General features: G+C 40.6%; 3 protein-coding genes across 8 annotated transcripts in view; all 3 read right to left on the bottom strand.

The window, feature by feature from the left end:
• Positions 1 to 1,884: 1,884 nt before the first annotated feature.
• LOC123506773 (gamma-aminobutyric acid receptor subunit beta-like) lies at positions 1,885 to 4,640 on the bottom strand. 2 transcript variants are annotated; one of them, XM_045259108.1, is made up of 5 exons: positions 4,160 to 4,632; positions 3,501 to 3,605; positions 2,758 to 2,802; positions 2,108 to 2,344; positions 1,885 to 1,945 (listed from the first exon to the last, which is right to left on the bottom strand). In XM_045259108.1, the coding sequence occupies exons 1-4, from the start codon at positions 4,297 to 4,299 to the stop codon at positions 2,146 to 2,148; spliced, it is 489 nt and encodes a 162-aa protein (XP_045115043.1). In that variant the 5' UTR covers positions 4,300 to 4,632; the 3' UTR covers positions 1,885 to 1,945; positions 2,108 to 2,145. The 2 variants fall into 2 exon arrangements, with proteins under 2 accessions (XP_045115043.1, XP_045115044.1); XM_045259109.1 differs by lacking the exon at positions 1,885 to 1,945 and having other exon boundaries at positions 2,034 to 2,341; positions 4,160 to 4,640.
• A 141-nt stretch (positions 4,641 to 4,781) lies between these two features.
• LOC123506634 lies at positions 4,782 to 8,562 on the bottom strand. Its single transcript, XM_045258883.1, has 4 exons — positions 8,263 to 8,562; positions 8,027 to 8,128; positions 7,587 to 7,669; positions 4,782 to 5,023 (listed from the first exon to the last, which is right to left on the bottom strand). Coding segments are annotated over exons 2-4 (327 nt in total). The 5' UTR covers positions 8,029 to 8,128; positions 8,263 to 8,562.
• Positions 8,563 to 12,847: 4,285 nt separating this feature from the next.
• The window catches only part of LOC123506776, a 32,385-nt gene continuing 28,205 nt past the window's right edge, over positions 12,848 to 17,027 (bottom strand). For 4 of the 5 annotated variants that reach the window (XR_006675516.1, XR_006675517.1, XR_006675515.1 and 1 more), the window contains 2 exons: positions 16,142 to 16,223; positions 12,848 to 13,026 (listed from right to left, as the gene is read on the bottom strand). The gene's annotated coding sequence lies outside the window, so the exon portion shown is untranslated. The remainder of the gene's footprint in view (positions 13,027 to 16,141; positions 16,224 to 17,027) is intronic. The other variant, XR_006675518.1, reaches the window with a different exon arrangement.

The raw sequence follows: 17,027 nt of genomic DNA, 5'->3' as shown, positions 1-17,027 counted from the left end.
GAGAATGGAAGACTCGTGGCCAGGGAAGAGAGAATGAACGATTTGAAAATGTTACTTCCTTTAGTGACACTTTCATCATTATGACTTCTCCTTATGCTGGAGAGAACTGTCTTGTACAGATTTAAGGTAAGATAACAAAATACACTAATGGCAGCAAAGAGGAGTGACTTTGTATCTCAAGCTTTGTCTTTAATTAGTGAAATCCTATTGCAAGAAGGTGGAGGTGTCGAGGGAGCGAGTGCCTCACATGAACACGTCAGGCACCCACACCTGCAACAGTAGAGAGGCACTGGGAAAGGAAGACATAGGCTAAGTAATTAAATCAAAACACGAGGCAAAATAAAGGTAAAATACAAATGACAGTTTTCCAATTTATAGTCAAACGAAGAGTAGTTTCACCTCACCTTCTTCAGTAGCGCTGGGGACACTGTCATGGATGTTTTCTTTTGGGTGTTGGATAATCCCTTAGGAGCATCACTGGAGGCGTTGAGGATGGAATGTGGAAAGACGAGGCGAGTGTTACTCCATGATACACGAAAATACACCTCAAACAGAATGGGTTGAAGCAAGGACGAGAAACAAGACCGTAAATACAAGGAAGCAGAGAAAACACGAAATTGGAAGAGATGTGTGCTTGGGAAGTAATTAAATAGGATAATGGTGAATGAGAGAAGAGACAAAATGATTAGATAAAGAGAGAAGAGCTGGATGATAGATGTCAGGAAGGAGATAGAAAAAAAAACCGCTTGATAAGAAATTGTACGCTATGGAGAAGAAATAACAAGTGAAAGAATTAATTTTAAAATGTTTCAATTAGTAATGCTTCACTATCATTGTTGAAGGTGCAGCAATGTGGACTGGAATGAAGCGTGTGCTCATTTCTTACCTTCACTGGAAGCTGAATTACTTTGTAGATGCATCGGGCGTCGATGTAACGCTGAGTCGATCCCTAAATTACTTCACAGAGCTTCAGAGCAACGCTAAGGACTCATACTGAAAAGGTGCGCTACTCCGAGGCAGAATGGATCAGTGTTAAAAGCAACCTACACATTGGTTGTGTGTACGCATTGACTTTAATACGCTCATCTTTTCTCTCGTAACCTACAAAATCTTAGCCATTCCCATGAGACCTGACACTAAAATTGAGGAACTGACCCTGAATTCCGTATCAACGTGGCCACCTCTGATATCATCCAATATCAAGGCACTGGGAACGCTGCCAAAAGTGAGGCACGCAAATATGACCAAACAATCAACTTTTTCTAATCTCTAGTAAAGGCGAACAATCCATCACTTTCACCACATGCACCCACCGACTCCCCAGCAGGAAGCACCGCTACCTGCACCACACTCAACTGTTACAAGCCCATTACAAGCATCCAACCTGCAATTATCTTAAGCAGGCCATCGAAACATAAGGACTGTAACTTCACTTTGCAGTTGTGTAAGTATATAATGACCTGTAAGTGCTATAATTCTTGCTTTGATATTGCAAGTAAGGGTGATAAGAATGCAGACAGTGTTCGTGTGTTATGTTGCTGAGTTGATGTTTACCTGGCTGTATGTCTACTCTGTCACCATGCAGGTATCCTTAAATGATTGCAAGTGTATCACGTAGAACTTAAGGTGTACCATCGAACGTGTTGCTAAACCTACTGCCAAATTAGACAATAAAATGTATCACTAAATATTCTGCAAAAATGGGTTAGTTAATGTACAATTTGTACTGTTCAAAGCTTATTGCTAAAAATTATTACTGAAAGATTCGACTCAATGCAATAATAACGTGTGTACTTGTATGGTATGAAAACTGCATGATTGTATAGTCTATTGAAAATACACAGCAGAGCTTTCTTTTTGAGTATAAAATTCAAAACTCTTCATGACCGTAAATGAAAATAAATAAAACATATGTAGCAAGATTTAATACTTCTCACCTCACGAACTGAAAAAAAAAAAAAAATGTTGGAATATCAAGAAAATAAGGTCAATTATATATTAACTGAAATACAAAATACAAATACAAATTGGCTTATTGCTCTGGTAAAAATTTATATCATGGAATATTTAAAAAAAAACGAAAAAAAGTAACAAAATAACAACACACATGCGAGTAACAAACGACATGACATTCGGCACATTAGTTCAGAGCGCTCCGCGGCATAAGGGCGCCGCACACAGTGGTGGTCGGCTCAATTGAGGGCGTGGAGGCTCGGGGTCAGGTAGGAGGGCCAGTAGGCAAGGTTGAAGAGCAGGAAACAGATAGGTAATCCCAGGCGGCCAACCATCTCTTGCGTGTCTCATAGATTTCAGTGGCAGAGATTCCAGAGGGCGCCGCAGACTTCTTTTGACAGATAGAATCGTTTATGTAATCTCGCAGTGACGTTGTAGCGGTTCATTTTAGCTAACAGGGAAGTTACAGTCTCATTGGATTTTGCAATGAAGTTGTAGTGTTATATCTAATCTAACATGGAAATTACAGCGTTTCCCTTTAATCTTACAGTGTGTTTATATCGTTTCACTTAATTTCACCTAAGTTATCTAGTCTTGCAAATAAAAAATTGTTATCGTATCATAGCTTCATTCTTGCAGTGAAAATTATAGCGTTTCATTTTAATATTTTGTATTTTTATATTGTCTTACCTAATCTTACAGTAAAGTTATCTAATTTTGTAAAAAAAATTTTGTTATCGAATCTTTATTCTTGCACTGAAGTTGTAAAATTTTCTCTTTACGTAATATCATCTTGGTACTTACCCGGGCACTACTTTCGTTACGCTGCTGTCACTGGTCTTCCTCCATCTGTCAAATACAGTTAAGTATCAAAACAACAGCCATACAAATAAATAAAATGTAGTACCAACAGTTTGTTCATAATTAGGTGAGCAGATAAGGAAGAGATGAGATATGTAGAAATGGGAGGAACTAGTGAGAAAGATGGGAGGAAAAAGTTAACGGATAGCGAAGAGATAAAAGCTCGAGAAATTAACTCCTTCAGTACTGGGACACTTTTTTACCTTAAGATTTGTGTACGATTAGACCCTATTATGTGCATTAGGAAGGGTCTATGAAGGTCAGAAGATTAATTGGCAGAGTCTTTACTATTTTAACACCCACATAACTTTCTGAAGCTGTATAAAATCTCAAAATAGTAACTAAAAGGCATATGGAAATGCGTCATGCTACTGAAGGGGTTAAACAAAAAACTAGAGAAAACGGAAGCATAAAATCTTACCACAAACATTAGAAGAAATTGATTATAACACAACAACGATAATGAAAGGGGAAGAAAAGAAAAAGAGAAAAGAAAATGACAGCAGATGGGGAAGAGATAAAAAGCTGAAAAAACGAAAGGATAAACTGAAAAAAAAAAAAAGAAAAAGAAGCACCACAAAATTGATGACGATTGAGTATTGCCACAACTAGGGAAAGAGGAAGGGAAGAAAGAAAGGGAAAACAATTCACAATAGAATGAGTGTGTGTTTATGTACTGTACTCACGACAGGATGAGGGTGTACTGCAGGAGAGGCACAGTGGTGAGTAGAATGCACATCAACATCCACACGTCCAGGGCCTTCACGTAGCTTGTGGTGGGACTTGTCTGCCTGAGGGAAAACGTAGATTAAGACCGATGAGGAGCGTGAGGCAGAAAAATACTCGATGGAAAAATAATGCAGCACATCTCTACATCTTCTTTATGGAACGATAACTTCTATAGAAGAAACAATGTTAATAAGAATAGGACAAATTAACAGAAAACGAACAGTGTCTTCCACACTAACTGTTATTGCATCTAGTACAAAACATAGCCAGGCTGGAGAATATAAGGGTTGTTAATGAATAGAAAGCGATGGAAGAAGTGAACGTAAGCTGCTGAGCCTACAACACACACTGGGAATAAGCTGTGTAAAGAAGAAGAAGAACTAAGTCACTATCCATTAATGAGCAGAAACAGATGAAAGAAGTGCACTTCAGCGGCTGACCCTACAGCACCGGGGAATAAGGCCGCATCAACAAGAACAAGAACTAAGTCACCAGCCATTAATGAGTAGAAAAAGAGGGAAAAAGTGGACTCGAGCGGCTGACCCTACAACACAGTACGAAGAAAGAGAGTCACCATGGCCACAACCCCATCCCACACATACTCCCCACGCCTGACCTGATGCCGGTGTACATGGAGGCGATGGTGAGAAGCGAGGTGATCACCAATCCGTTTCGACCTACTACCACCTCGGCGGGCCAGAAGAATGAAGTCCACCCCACCACCACGAAGAGTAAAGAGGGCACGAAGGAACTCATAACGTGGATGAAACTGTGGCGGCGAATCACGAGAAGGACGCGGAGACACAGCGACGTCTCTGAGGACACGAGAGTACCTGACTGTCAACTGGTTCACTGTCCACTTCACCGCATACACCGTTACAACCGGCAAATCAAGGCAGTGCTACAGGAAATTCTTTAGATCGAGTGTCACGAGGATTTGATAGGCACGAACTGCTTCACTTGCAATTGTCAAGTGTCGGTAATGGCTGCACCAACACCACGAGTCTCACCAGCTACCTTTAGCTCCTGCTTCAAACACCTGCCACTCTAATTAAGAAGCTTACCGACAGAGGACCGTGTTAGATTGAATAGTTCACAAATTTACCGTCAGAGGACATTGTAGTCACCAAGTTAGATGTTTTGAATTTTTCCTAATACATTATGCACCAATATACAAATAACACCAAAAAGCCAATTGAGTTGATCTTCCTTGTGTGTGTTTGAGATGTGATTAGACTTTAAGAGTGCCGGGGAGTAGGTTTGTGATTCCTATTCCTGACAAATGCGTGTTTGAGTGCGTGAGAGAGGCCAGGGACTGACTCACCGGGCACACACTTGGTGCAGGAACAAGTGGTGCCGTTCAGACTCCTCACCGAAAAGTCATAGCTCGCCAGCTGCCGCTTGAGGTCCTCGTCTGTGCTGAGTCCAGGTGGCATCCAGTCCAGAGCGAGCTCGTGCAGCTGGTAGATGTCTGCAGTAGCTGGAGGTGGAGGCAGAGGAAGAGAGGAAACGTTTATCTCTGTACAAAGAAGTCTGGCATTTTCTCCTTCATAAAAATAGGACATGACAAGGATAAAAGGAGATTAAAATTGTTATCCACGTTTTGACTTAGTGAATTAAGGGTGCCCTGGAAAAAATGTAGTTCAAAAAGTTTGAAGCATGAAAAATTAAAAAGAAATATTCCAGTTAAATGTTTGAAAAATGAAAAATAAAAGACAATATTGATATGAAAAATATTTCAGTTAATAAAGATTTTTTTTACTTTTGTAATTGTTTGCGAATTGTTTGTATGAACTCATAAGAATATCTAATAAACTTAGAATGTTTCTCTTTCACTTAATGAACATAGTGTATTTACATTATTAGATAAGAAAGGAGAGAAAGAAAATGATGATGAGGCGCGTCAGTCATGGTCGTTCAGTGTTTAGAGAAATCTTCTTGAAATCACTTCCGAGAGTACTGTGTGAGGTGACATGCACTTCAGCGGCCTCTTCTCACAGGCACAGAAGGGAAAGCCTCCACGATGCCCTGTTCCAGGCACTTCACCAGGTGTGGTGCCATGCTGGCCCGATCGTAGCGCACGGTGCACGGGTCCTGCCCCACTGCAATGCTGAAGGCAAAGGCCAATGCGAACAGGCCGCAGCTGTATCCATCATTCTGCCGCTGCACAGGCCGCATTACAGCGCCAGGTGGCGGCACGTGCAGCTCCTGCAGCTGCGCCACCAGTGCAGTTGTGCAGGCGGACAGTTCGTCGTACATTGAGTCATACACAGCCAGCTGGCCGCTGTGCTGCGTGCCGTAGGAGGACAGCAGCAGCCAGTGGGTACCAGCCAGGCGGCCATAGTCCGCCATGGACTCCAGGTGCAGCGGCGCGGATCGGTTCACCACTTGCAGGAAAAGTGACGTGTCGCCGGGCTGGAGCGGCGGCAAGGTGAAGGCCGCACCGCAGGCGTACAGACCGCGAGTCTCCGGAAAATGCCTTTGCAGTATATCCTGCGCCAGGTCCATCACGTCATCGGAGAGCCAGCGGCGCCCCAGGATGTCACTTCGATCGGCACTGCTGAGGCGAGGCAAGGGCAGAGGCTGGAACAGTACAGTGCTCGACTCTGCCTCGTGACGGAAAGCCTCCCTGTGATCCTCATTGTCCTGCTCTGAGGACAGATCCTGGAGAAGGGGAGGATTCTCCAGGTCTGCCTCCCTGTGATCTTCACTATCGTGGTTGTCCTGGCCTGAGGTCAGATCCTGGAGAAGGGGAGGATTCTCCAGGTCTGAGGCCAGACCAGGGTCGCAGGACGAGTCTGAGGTGAAGTACTCGTCAGGCAGGGAGCTCCATTCGTCATCAGTGTCCTGGTCACTGTCTTGCGTGTTGGTGTCCTCATTAGCGGTCTCATACTCACTGCATGGTGCCTTCTCTTCGGTCAAGCTTCCAGGGTCAAGCGTGAAAGGCTTGGACCAATCAGTCTTGTCAGCAGCAGGCCCGTACATGTCGTCCACCATCTGCTTAAGCCTGAAGGGCGTTGGCTCTCGTGCTGGAGGGAATGTTAACTGTCCAGGTGGGGAGTCCTGGGACAGAAATTTGAATGTCATTGGGAGCAGTGGTGGAGGCAGCGGTGTGGGATTTGGGCTGATCTGTGCCATCTCTACGAAGGCTTTTTCAATCTTGCCTCCATCTTTGGCCTCGAAGGGGACCTGGGTGATCCCTTGGGCGGTGCAGGAGAGAAGGTCGCCCAAGGTGATCTCGCCCTTGGTCATGAGGCTTCCCCCCTTATACAGGCGCACCACCAGCTTCTTGGTGGGGCCCTTAACCCGCAGCATAGGTCCCCTGCCTTGAGTGAACCTCTGCTGCAGCTCACACATGCCCTCCCCACGCAGCTGCCGGACGCACTTGGGCACTGGATCCAGAGCCAGGCGCAGGTGCACCTTGGGCGTCTGCCACCAGCCCTTGTACGCCACCGTCAGCATAGTGGGGCTCCGCGCGTCCTCGCGCTTCACGATCACAACCCGGGTAATTTGAAGAACGGAATGCATTTTTGTTTTCATTGATATGTAAAAAGTCTTCAGTCTGACAGAACAGCATGATGCCAAAAAACATCTGATCTCGTCTCAAACTCACGGAGGAAAGTGGCAGCCAAATATGAACAAAATGGAGGTGAGATGCTTGCTTTTCAGTAGAGGCGTTTGCAGTATATTGATATTTCGTTGCTTTTGTAATCTTGTCAAGTCAAGTAAGTACAATTACTATCAAAGAGAGACAATAGTGTGAAGGGAACTCAGAAGGCAGGATATTATGAGAGCTGGTGGAAACCACACTGACTTCAAAGGCACGCAAGTGTTCACACAACAGGACAGTAAAGACTCTAAAGCGGCTTGTGAGAAATAGTATCCCTCATTCTTGGATTATGTAGATGAAAGCAATTACTTGATTGCGTTTCAAGAGCCTAAAATAATATAGTCTGTCTGTTCATGTCCCGTTCAGTTTTCCCCCCTCCCAACTCCCAACTCCCACAAACACACTAACGTTTGGCGGGCCTTCAGGTACTCACAGCTTTTGATAAAGACAGTGCATCGCTGGACGTCAAAGGGATACATGTAGAAGGACATGCTGCACACAAGTTTGAGCTGCATCCTGGAACAGCGGAGAGAATGGAAGACTCGTGGCCAGGGATGAGAGAATGAACGATTTGAAAATGTTACTTTCTTTAGTGACACTTTCATCTTTACGGCTTCTCCTCATGCTGAAAAAAACTGTCTTGTGCAGATTAAAGGTAAGATAAGAAAATACATAATGGCAGCAAAACAGACGGACTTTTTCAGTAAAATCTGCAAGTATTTCAAATTTGTCTTTGATAACTGAAATCTTGTAGAATAATTCAAAATGAAGTAGCAATTCTCATAGTGTTACAAGCAATGACTGATTGATTTGTTGTTCCCTTTGTCTTACTGATTAAATTTTAAAAGTGGCAGAGAGAGACGAGCGACTCACATGACGGAGGTGTACACGGTGGAATCTGACGAAATGGTGACGCCCTGGAACTTCTGCAGGAAGGTGAAGGTGTCGAGGGAGCGAGTGCCTCGGCACCCACACCTGCAACAGGAGAGAGGCACTGGTAAAGGAAGGCATACACTCACTAATTAAATCAAAACACGAGTCAAAATAAAGATCAAACACACATGACAGTTATGCAATTTAAAGTCAAGCGAAGAGTAGTTTCACCTCACCTTCTTCAGTAGCGCTGGGGACTCTGTCATAGATGTTTTCTCCTGGGCGTTGGATAAGCCCTTAGGAGCATCACTGGAGGCGTTGAAAATGGAATGAGGAAAGACGAGGCGAGTGTCCCTCCACGATACACGAAGATACACCTCGACCAGAATGGACTGAAACAAGGCGAGACAAAACCGTAGATACAAGGTAACAGAAAAACACGAAATTGGAAGAGATGTGTACTTGGAAAGTAACTGAATAAGATAATGGATGAATGGGAGGAGAAAAAAAAATGAATAAAGAGAAAAGAACTGGATGATAGATGTAAGGAAGGAGATATAGAGAAAAAAATAAACGTTAAATAAGAGATTATATTATGCTATGAAGAAATACTGTAATAAGTGCAAGAAATGAGGATGAAAGAATAACACCATTACAAAAAAAAAAAAAAAAAAAGCTTCACATCAGCTTGTACCAATTCATTCTTGACTCAAATGTTGCATGGATGAATGGAACGTTGCAGCTCAAACAGAAATACGCAAGTGGTGGATTTTGCAGCAGAGCTGAGAAGAAAATAGCAGTTCACAGATAACCAACGTCTATTCTGAGCTATAGATCCATACAATGTGAAAGCTGGTCTCGTATGTGGACATAACCAATACTGTAGCACCTTCCATCATGTATAACATATTAATATTGATGACTCCTTTGAACGTAACGAGTATATAGCATGTTATGGACCTATTAGACACTATTACTTATATTTGTAGGTGAGGCATGACATATATTTCTCCATCCCCAGTGTTAATGCCTCTTTTAGCTAGGCATGAGTGAGCTGACAACTGGATTCCGGAGAGAAGAATTATTAAAGGAATTCTGGGACATCTGTAACCTCTGAACGTTGGGTAATAACGCCACAAGAACAAATCCATAGTTCTTTGCTTCTTTTCCTTTCCTTCTGTTCCCAAAATGTATGATCATCAGGAAATGAAAACTACTTTGTCACCGCAACTCATGTGTTCTTGTGTCCTGTATCTGGCCTCGTAGTTCGCGATGTTGGCACTCGCTGGCTTACAACAGCTATGAATTCTGACGCCGTGGACGGTGGCGTGAGAGTCAGCATTGTGGCGTTTGGCGTCCGAAACTTTCGTGAATGCTTCAAAATCTTTACCTTCCTGTAACTGTGCATCTGAATTTTAATGTTTGATAACTCAGTGATTGCTTTTGTAAAGGTTGCTTGGGAACCTTCGTCACACCTACCAATTAGAGACACGAGGGTGGATTTGTGAACTGCGTGAAGTAGTAAGCTTGTACCTATTGTCTGTTGCTAAGCCTTCAGAGATCGTTGCTATGTTACTAATATCGCTACTACTTTTACTACTATTACTACTAATATTACTACTTCTTTTACTACTACTACTACTACTACTACTACTACTACTACTACTACTACTACTACTACTACTACTACTACTACTACTACTACTACTACTACTACTACTACTACTACTACTACTACTATTATTACTACTACTACTACTACTACTACTACTGCACCTACTACTACCACTACTACTACTAAGCTCCTTTTTTTCTTTGCATACCTGGAGATCCATAGGTATACTTATTTATTTTTCTATTTTTTAATTACTGTATTTACTAAGTCGTATTTGCCTTTGTACAGGATATGGGAAATTTATATAATTCTTTATATGATGATAATGAATTGCTCTCATGAAGCTGAGAATTGAGTGTTATAGAAAAAATCTCAGGTCAGCAAGATCTTAACTCTTTATCTAGATATTTTAATTTTGATTACAATATATCAGTTACAGAGACAATATGTAACAACTACCTTAGCATTTTACATCTTAATATTAGATCACTACACAAAAACTTTGATATGTTGAAATCTTTCCTTAATTGTTTACTAAAATTACCAGATTTGATTGCTGTTACTGAGACTTGGCTTCATGAACAAAACAAATACCTTTACTCATTGGAAGGTTGCAATTCATATTACTTAGTAAGAACTGAGAGAGAAAACGGAGGGGTCTCTATCTTTACTAACAATATGCTAAAGACACAAGTATTGAACTAGTTTTGTTACATTAATGAAAATGTTGAACTTTGCATTTCTAAGTTAACATTAGGTAATTCAAATCTTATAATTTCTGTTATTGATAGGCCTAACAGAAAACATATAGGTGTCAATGAATTTACGTCTATCATAAATGATCTGTTGAATAACGACAACTTTAGACTCAATAAATCTTTACTTACAGGAGACTTCAATATTGATTTGTTGGAACACTCTACTCATGTTCCTACTAATTTTTTGCCTAATGCTATGCAGACATTCAATCATTTTCCTGACCTACACGTTTTCCTGATGTTCCTGAGCTTGAGCAATCCTCTCTACTCGATCAAATCTGGACTAATTTTACACCTGCCTCTTTATCAGGTATCTTTCATTGCCGTATATCGGACCCTCTCCCTATATTCATTAATATCAAACAGCAATCTAGACATAAATCTAAACATAAGATTAATTATACAGATTTCAATACCAATAATCACGATCTATTGACCAATGAGCTACACATGATAAACTGGGAAGAAATACTAAATTTTGAAAATATTAATGATAATTTCAGTCTCATCTATAAAGTAGTTTATGAAAGTTAGAATACAAATTTTCCAATAAAAACAAAACTTGTTACTGATAAACGACTTCGTAATGCATGACTTACAAGTGGAATACTTAAATCTATTAAACATAAATGTAACTTGTTTAAAATATGTAAACTTGGAACAGTCTCTCATGAGACTTGTAAACAATATAGAAATAGTCTTACTCAAATTATTTGGGCTGTCAAAATTAACTGTTACTTTAGGGTAATTACAAACTTTCATAATAATACAAAAAAGATTTTGCAAGCAATTAATGAACTGAAAGGAAATACATTAAAAAAAAAGCAATATTAAATCCCCGCAGTATAACAATTCAATATTAAGTGACCCATCAGATACATCAAAAGCCTTCAGCCGATCTTGCATATCGGGTTGTCTCCGAAAGGGATAACCCAGCATGGAGGAGGCCAAGGGGACGTCCACAGAACTCATGGCTGCTTCTTGCTGGGAGTTACTTGGTATGGGAAGGGAACCTGCATGGAGACTTGCGAGGCGTGACCGCCTGGAGTGGCGCCATAGGGTAGGCGAGGCGACGCGCCTCACGGCCTATACCCACCATGATTGATTGATTGATTCAGCAACTACTTTTCCACTCTTGCATCTGAACTCGATAGAAATCTCTCAAATGTAAATATAGACCCAAACAACTATCTTAAAGGTAATTTTCAAATTCTACGATGTGCCCTATTGTTACTACCTTTGATCTCAATACCGTAATCAAATAATTAAATAATAAAGAATTTAGGCATTAATGATATATCATCCACCGTTATTAAAAGAAATTCTCATCTGTTTGCAATCCCTTTGACTATACTTTTCAATCAATCTGTGGCGACTGGAACTTTTCCATCGCTGTTGAAGACTGCTAAAATTACACTTATTCATAAGTCTGCAGAACTATATGCCATGCTAGGAGGTTTACAAATTGTCCTTCCTTTGGGGAAAGATGTTTACTTTTTTGTTGATAGTCAGGGTGCCTTATATTCATTGTTGTCTCCTTCCCCTGCTGATTGTGATCTCATCAACAAGTGTCTTGGTGTTACTGATCTCTTGGAGAGAGATAATGTCAGAGTATGTTTCACCTGGGTGCCTTCTCATGTTGGCATTGCTGACTGTCCTGTTGAACACACTTATAATAACATCAAGGGTCAGCTTAAACGTCATATTTGCAGCACCATTGCTCATAACCTTGACACTTGTTATGGGAAAGGCAGTCCCAGTTCAGTCCATTATGTACATGTCTCCCACACCAGCAGTGTCACCTATGGCAGGAAGAGTGCCGCCCATGACCTTGTTGCTATGCGTCTCAGGCTGGGTTACAGGTACTATTGGGAGGTCAGTGGGGCTGCTGCTGTGCCCTGTAAGCTGTGTCACAGTCCTGCAGGGCACACACTTGCCCACTATGTCATGGAGTGTCCCTTGCTGGTGCATTTCCGCCCACAGGGGAACTGGGACCTGCCACCAATGATAAGCTGGTTCTTCAACAATGACATCATCCCTGCCATCCTCAAGGATTTCCCACTTTTTGCTCCACCTTTGTAAATAATGTAAATATACTTAAGTTTATTTATTTTTGTACTGCAATACATTAGTTTTCTATGAACATTTGTTTGGGGAATGGGTGGCAGGCTCCTCCCATCTCCTTTCTTGTACTTTTTTTTCAACAATAAACTTATCAAATCAAAGTATATTCCCTCGTGAGCGCCTAAGACTGAACCTTATGTATTATTCCGTTGGCAGTCGTGTAAATACCAGAGTGAACCAGTCACCGCCTCACCAGTCACCGGTCACCACAGGCTTCACGTCATGTGCCCCAGTCTGCAGCCTGCACCCACACCCTCGCTCAACCATCCACCCACCACACACAGTTACACACACTCACATACACCGGAAACTTATACACAAGGAAATCAGCCATATTTTTATATTTCTTAAGTATGCTTTACAGTAACAAAACCATTCCATAGCATAAGTACAGTACAATCTTCATACATCTTGGCTAGCCTCCCGTAGCCTACACATGCCGCGCTGCCTTTCCCGCTCGGCTCCCAATGCCAGCTCTCTCACTTGCTCATTCACACCACACCCTAAGAAACACAACCTTGTTCATATTACTGTATTAAAACAAAGGAATATGAGATTCAGAAAACTAGTGAGAAATGTGAATAGAAACACGATAGATGCGAGTAAAGAGAATATAGAAGGTATAGAAAGATAGAAAATATATCATACACTAAATAAGAATCGAGATGATAGAAATATAACATAACATAACATAACAAATAATTGATAACAAAGGGCCACCAGGGCCCATCTAGGTTATCCTGTATCAGTCGCACAGCGACCTCGTCATCAGTACTTAAAGATACATTTACAAGTACACAATACATTACATACTAATTCTAAATATTTGGCCCATTAACAGGGCTAAGTCCTGCAGCAAACTCCTCTACAATCTGTGATCCCCATACATGGGGATCATGTCTTGTTTAACTATAGTAAATTTCTTATAAAAACTATCATGCAGCGCTATACATAATTATAAATCTAATAAATTTAAGTGTTTATCTAATCTGTTTTTAAACATTCTCAATCTAGTGCTATTTACAACCCTCTCTGGCAATGCATTCCAGAAGTCTACCACCCTATGACTAAAGAAATATTTTCTTATATCTAACCTGCAGCCTTGCTTTCTAATCTTCCTGCCATGATTTCTAGTCCTACTTCCCTCCTCTAAGGCAAAGAAAGATCTCACATCTATGTAGTTTGTATCTGAGAACATTTTAAATAACTCTATCATATCCCCTCTTATACATCTCCTCTCAAATGAAAACATGTTTAATTCCTTTAATCTATCTCTATACTCCAGGTGCTTTAATGCTGGTATCATCCTAGTTGCTCTTCTCTGAACTGCTTCTAACATGTTGATATCCTGCCTATAATGGGGTGACCAGGCCTGTATGCAATACTCTAAATGGGGCCTAACATAGGAATTATATAAGCTACGAACCACTTCCTTACTTTTATAACTAACATTTCTATTTATAAAACCCAGGATCCTATTTGCCCTATTTCTTGCTTCTAAACATTGCTTTGAAAAATTCATAGTCCTGTCTATCACTACTCCTATGACTAAAGAAATATTTTCTTATATCTAACCTGCAGCCTTGCTTTCTAATCTTCCTGCCATGATTTCTAGTCCTACTTCCCTCCTCTAAGGCAAAGAAAGATCTCACATCTATGTAGTTTGTATCTGAGAACATTTTAAATAACTCTATCATATCCCCTCTTATACATCTCCTCTCAAATGAAAACATGTTTAATTCCTTTAATCTATCTCTATACTCCAGGTGCTTTAATGCTGGTATCATCCTAGTTGCTCTTCTCTGAACTGCTTCTAACATGTTGATATCCTGCCTATAATGGGGTGACCAGGCCTGTATGCAATACTCTAAATGGGGCCTAACATAGGAATTATATAAGCTACGAACCACTTCCTTACTTTTATAACTAACATTTCTATTTATAAAACCCAGGATCCTATTTGCCCTATTTCTTGCTTCTAAACATTGCTTTGAAAATTTCATAGTCCTGTCTATCACTACTCCTAAATCCTTTCCTTCCTCTACTGCCTCTAGCCAACATCCCTCCATCTCATAGCTAAAGTTTGTGTTGTCTTTACCTAAATGCATAACCTGACACTTTTCAGAATTAAACTCCATCTGCTACCTGTCTGCCCATGCTATCAGCCTGTCCAGGTCTCGTTGTATTCTGTAATTGTCCTTTTCACCCTGTACTGCACATGCTATCTTAGTATCATCTGCAAACTTTGATACTTTGCTACTAATTCCTATATCTAAATCGTTAATGTACACCAAGAAAAGAAGAGGTCCTAGCACTGATCCTTGGGGTACCCCACTAACCACTTCCTTCCACTCAGACATTGCCCCATTTAATACTACTCTTTGTTTCCTATCAGAAAGCCATTCACTAATCCAATCAACTAACCTACCCCCTATCCCATGTAGTCTCAATTTGTACACTAGCCTCCTATGCGGTACCTTATCAAACGCCTTGCTAAAATCTAGATATATAACATCTATGCTATTTCCATCATCTAATTCCTTGGTAATATATTCTAAGATATCGAGCAAATTTGTAAGACAGGACCTCCCTGATCTAAAGCCATGTTGGGTATCTCTAATTAATCTATTCTCATTTAAATGCTCCCAAATACTACCCTTAATGATTTTCTCTAGTATCTTACATACTATACTAGTTAAACTGATCGGTCTATAATTATTCGCATCATCCTTCCTACCTTTTTTAAATATTGGTGTAACATTAGCTAACTTCCAGTCCTGAAGTATCTCAGCAAACCTAAGTGATCTTTCAAAAATTAACTTAAGTGCTTCAGAAATACTGTCTACAACCTCCCTAAGTACTCTGGCACGTAGCTCATCAGGACCACTAGCTTTCCTATCGTCTAGTTCAAGAATAAATTTCCTAATAATTCCTGGTTTTATATCAATATTTTCTAAAACTCTTAAACTACTCGTCGCAAAGATGGTAAAGAAAAAAATAGGAAAAATACAGACGAAAGAGAAGAAAGATTGTGTGTGTGTGTGTGTGTGTCCAGGTATTATCTTCTCGACGGTAGGGTGGGGGTGTGACAGTGGCGAGCTGCTCATCGTTTCCTGGTAACGCCGTAAGTAATAAATAGGATCAGAGGCGAGGGATGATAATGGAATAAGAGCACTGGTAAAAATACCATTTGTTTGACCTAACTGCATGAGAGAGAGAGAGAGAGAGAGAGAGAGAGAGAGAGAGAGAGAGAGAGAGAGAGAGAGAGAGAGAGAGAGAGAGAGAGAGAGAGAGAGAGAGAGAGAGAGAGAGAGAGAGAGAGAGAGAGAGAGAGAGAGATTAACTTGAGCTGCAAGAGAGAAAAAAAATTAGTTTGACCTGAAGCAGAAAAAGAGATTACAGTTTGTCCTGCATAAAAAAAAAAAAAAAAAAAAAAAAAAAAAAAAAAAAAAAGTTTGACCTGCAAGAGAACAATATAAATGGTTAGATTGACCTCCATGTTAGTTCTTATAAGTAACATTATTCACTTGTACAAACACTTTCAGTACATTATACTAGTTATAAACTACACATACAACCAATTTGGCACTATGACGTTACAAAGAATAGAATGTTTACCTTATCGTCTCCCTGCGCACGTCTGAATCTCGCGCCCTCTCTCTCTCGTGAGTGAAGACTCGTTATGCCCTGAGGCTATAGGCTAGGCAAACACCAAAATTAAATAGCATCCAGGCGAACCTTTATGTGGCATTAAATACTGATACTTAAAGACACTACATGTGTTTTCATGCACATAGGAAAATATTAAACACTTCTTATCATGACAGAGGACAAGCTATACTAGACCAAATGTAAACTCTTACGTACAGTAACACATACAAGCAAAAAAGGCAAAGGATAAAGCATTGAAGAAACTCTTAAAGCAGGGAAATGACTACAATAATTGCCAGTACAAGGATACTACAAATGAATATATTAGAGTAAGGAGAGAGGAGATGATAGTAAATGATATTGAAAAGATAGACAAAGAAGACATGATGCTGTTGACAGAAGAAGATGGAAGGACAAGAGGACATGAAAAGATCAGGATAAGGCAGTGTGTGAAGGATATTGGAAAATACAGTTTTCCACACAGAACACTGGAAAAATGGAATGCATTGAATAATGGAATTGTTACAGCACACAGTGTGCATAACTTTAAAGAAAACTAAATAAATGGAGATATGGAGACATGACACTATGAGCCCCGCTCGATTGATTGATTGATGCATTTATTGTTGAATTAATAAATAAATACAACAAAGGAGGAGGATGGGACTGGCCACCCCCACCCACTCCCTGGGCAAAGACTTAAGGTTAAACTATCAAAAATCTAACACTAGACAGTATACATAACAAGAATACAAGTATTTCAATCAATAAATATACATATTGCACACCTTATTGCATGAACATCCTACAGTGTTGGAGCAAAATGAGGATATTCCCTGAGTATATCCCAGAG

This window comes from Portunus trituberculatus, chromosome 20, assembly GCF_017591435.1.
Source record: "Portunus trituberculatus isolate SZX2019 chromosome 20, ASM1759143v1, whole genome shotgun sequence".
Classification (NCBI taxonomy): Eukaryota; Metazoa; Arthropoda; class Malacostraca; order Decapoda; family Portunidae; genus Portunus; species Portunus trituberculatus.
The sequence above is the reverse complement of the archived record's forward strand: the minus strand, read 5'-3'. Positions and strand labels throughout refer to the sequence as shown.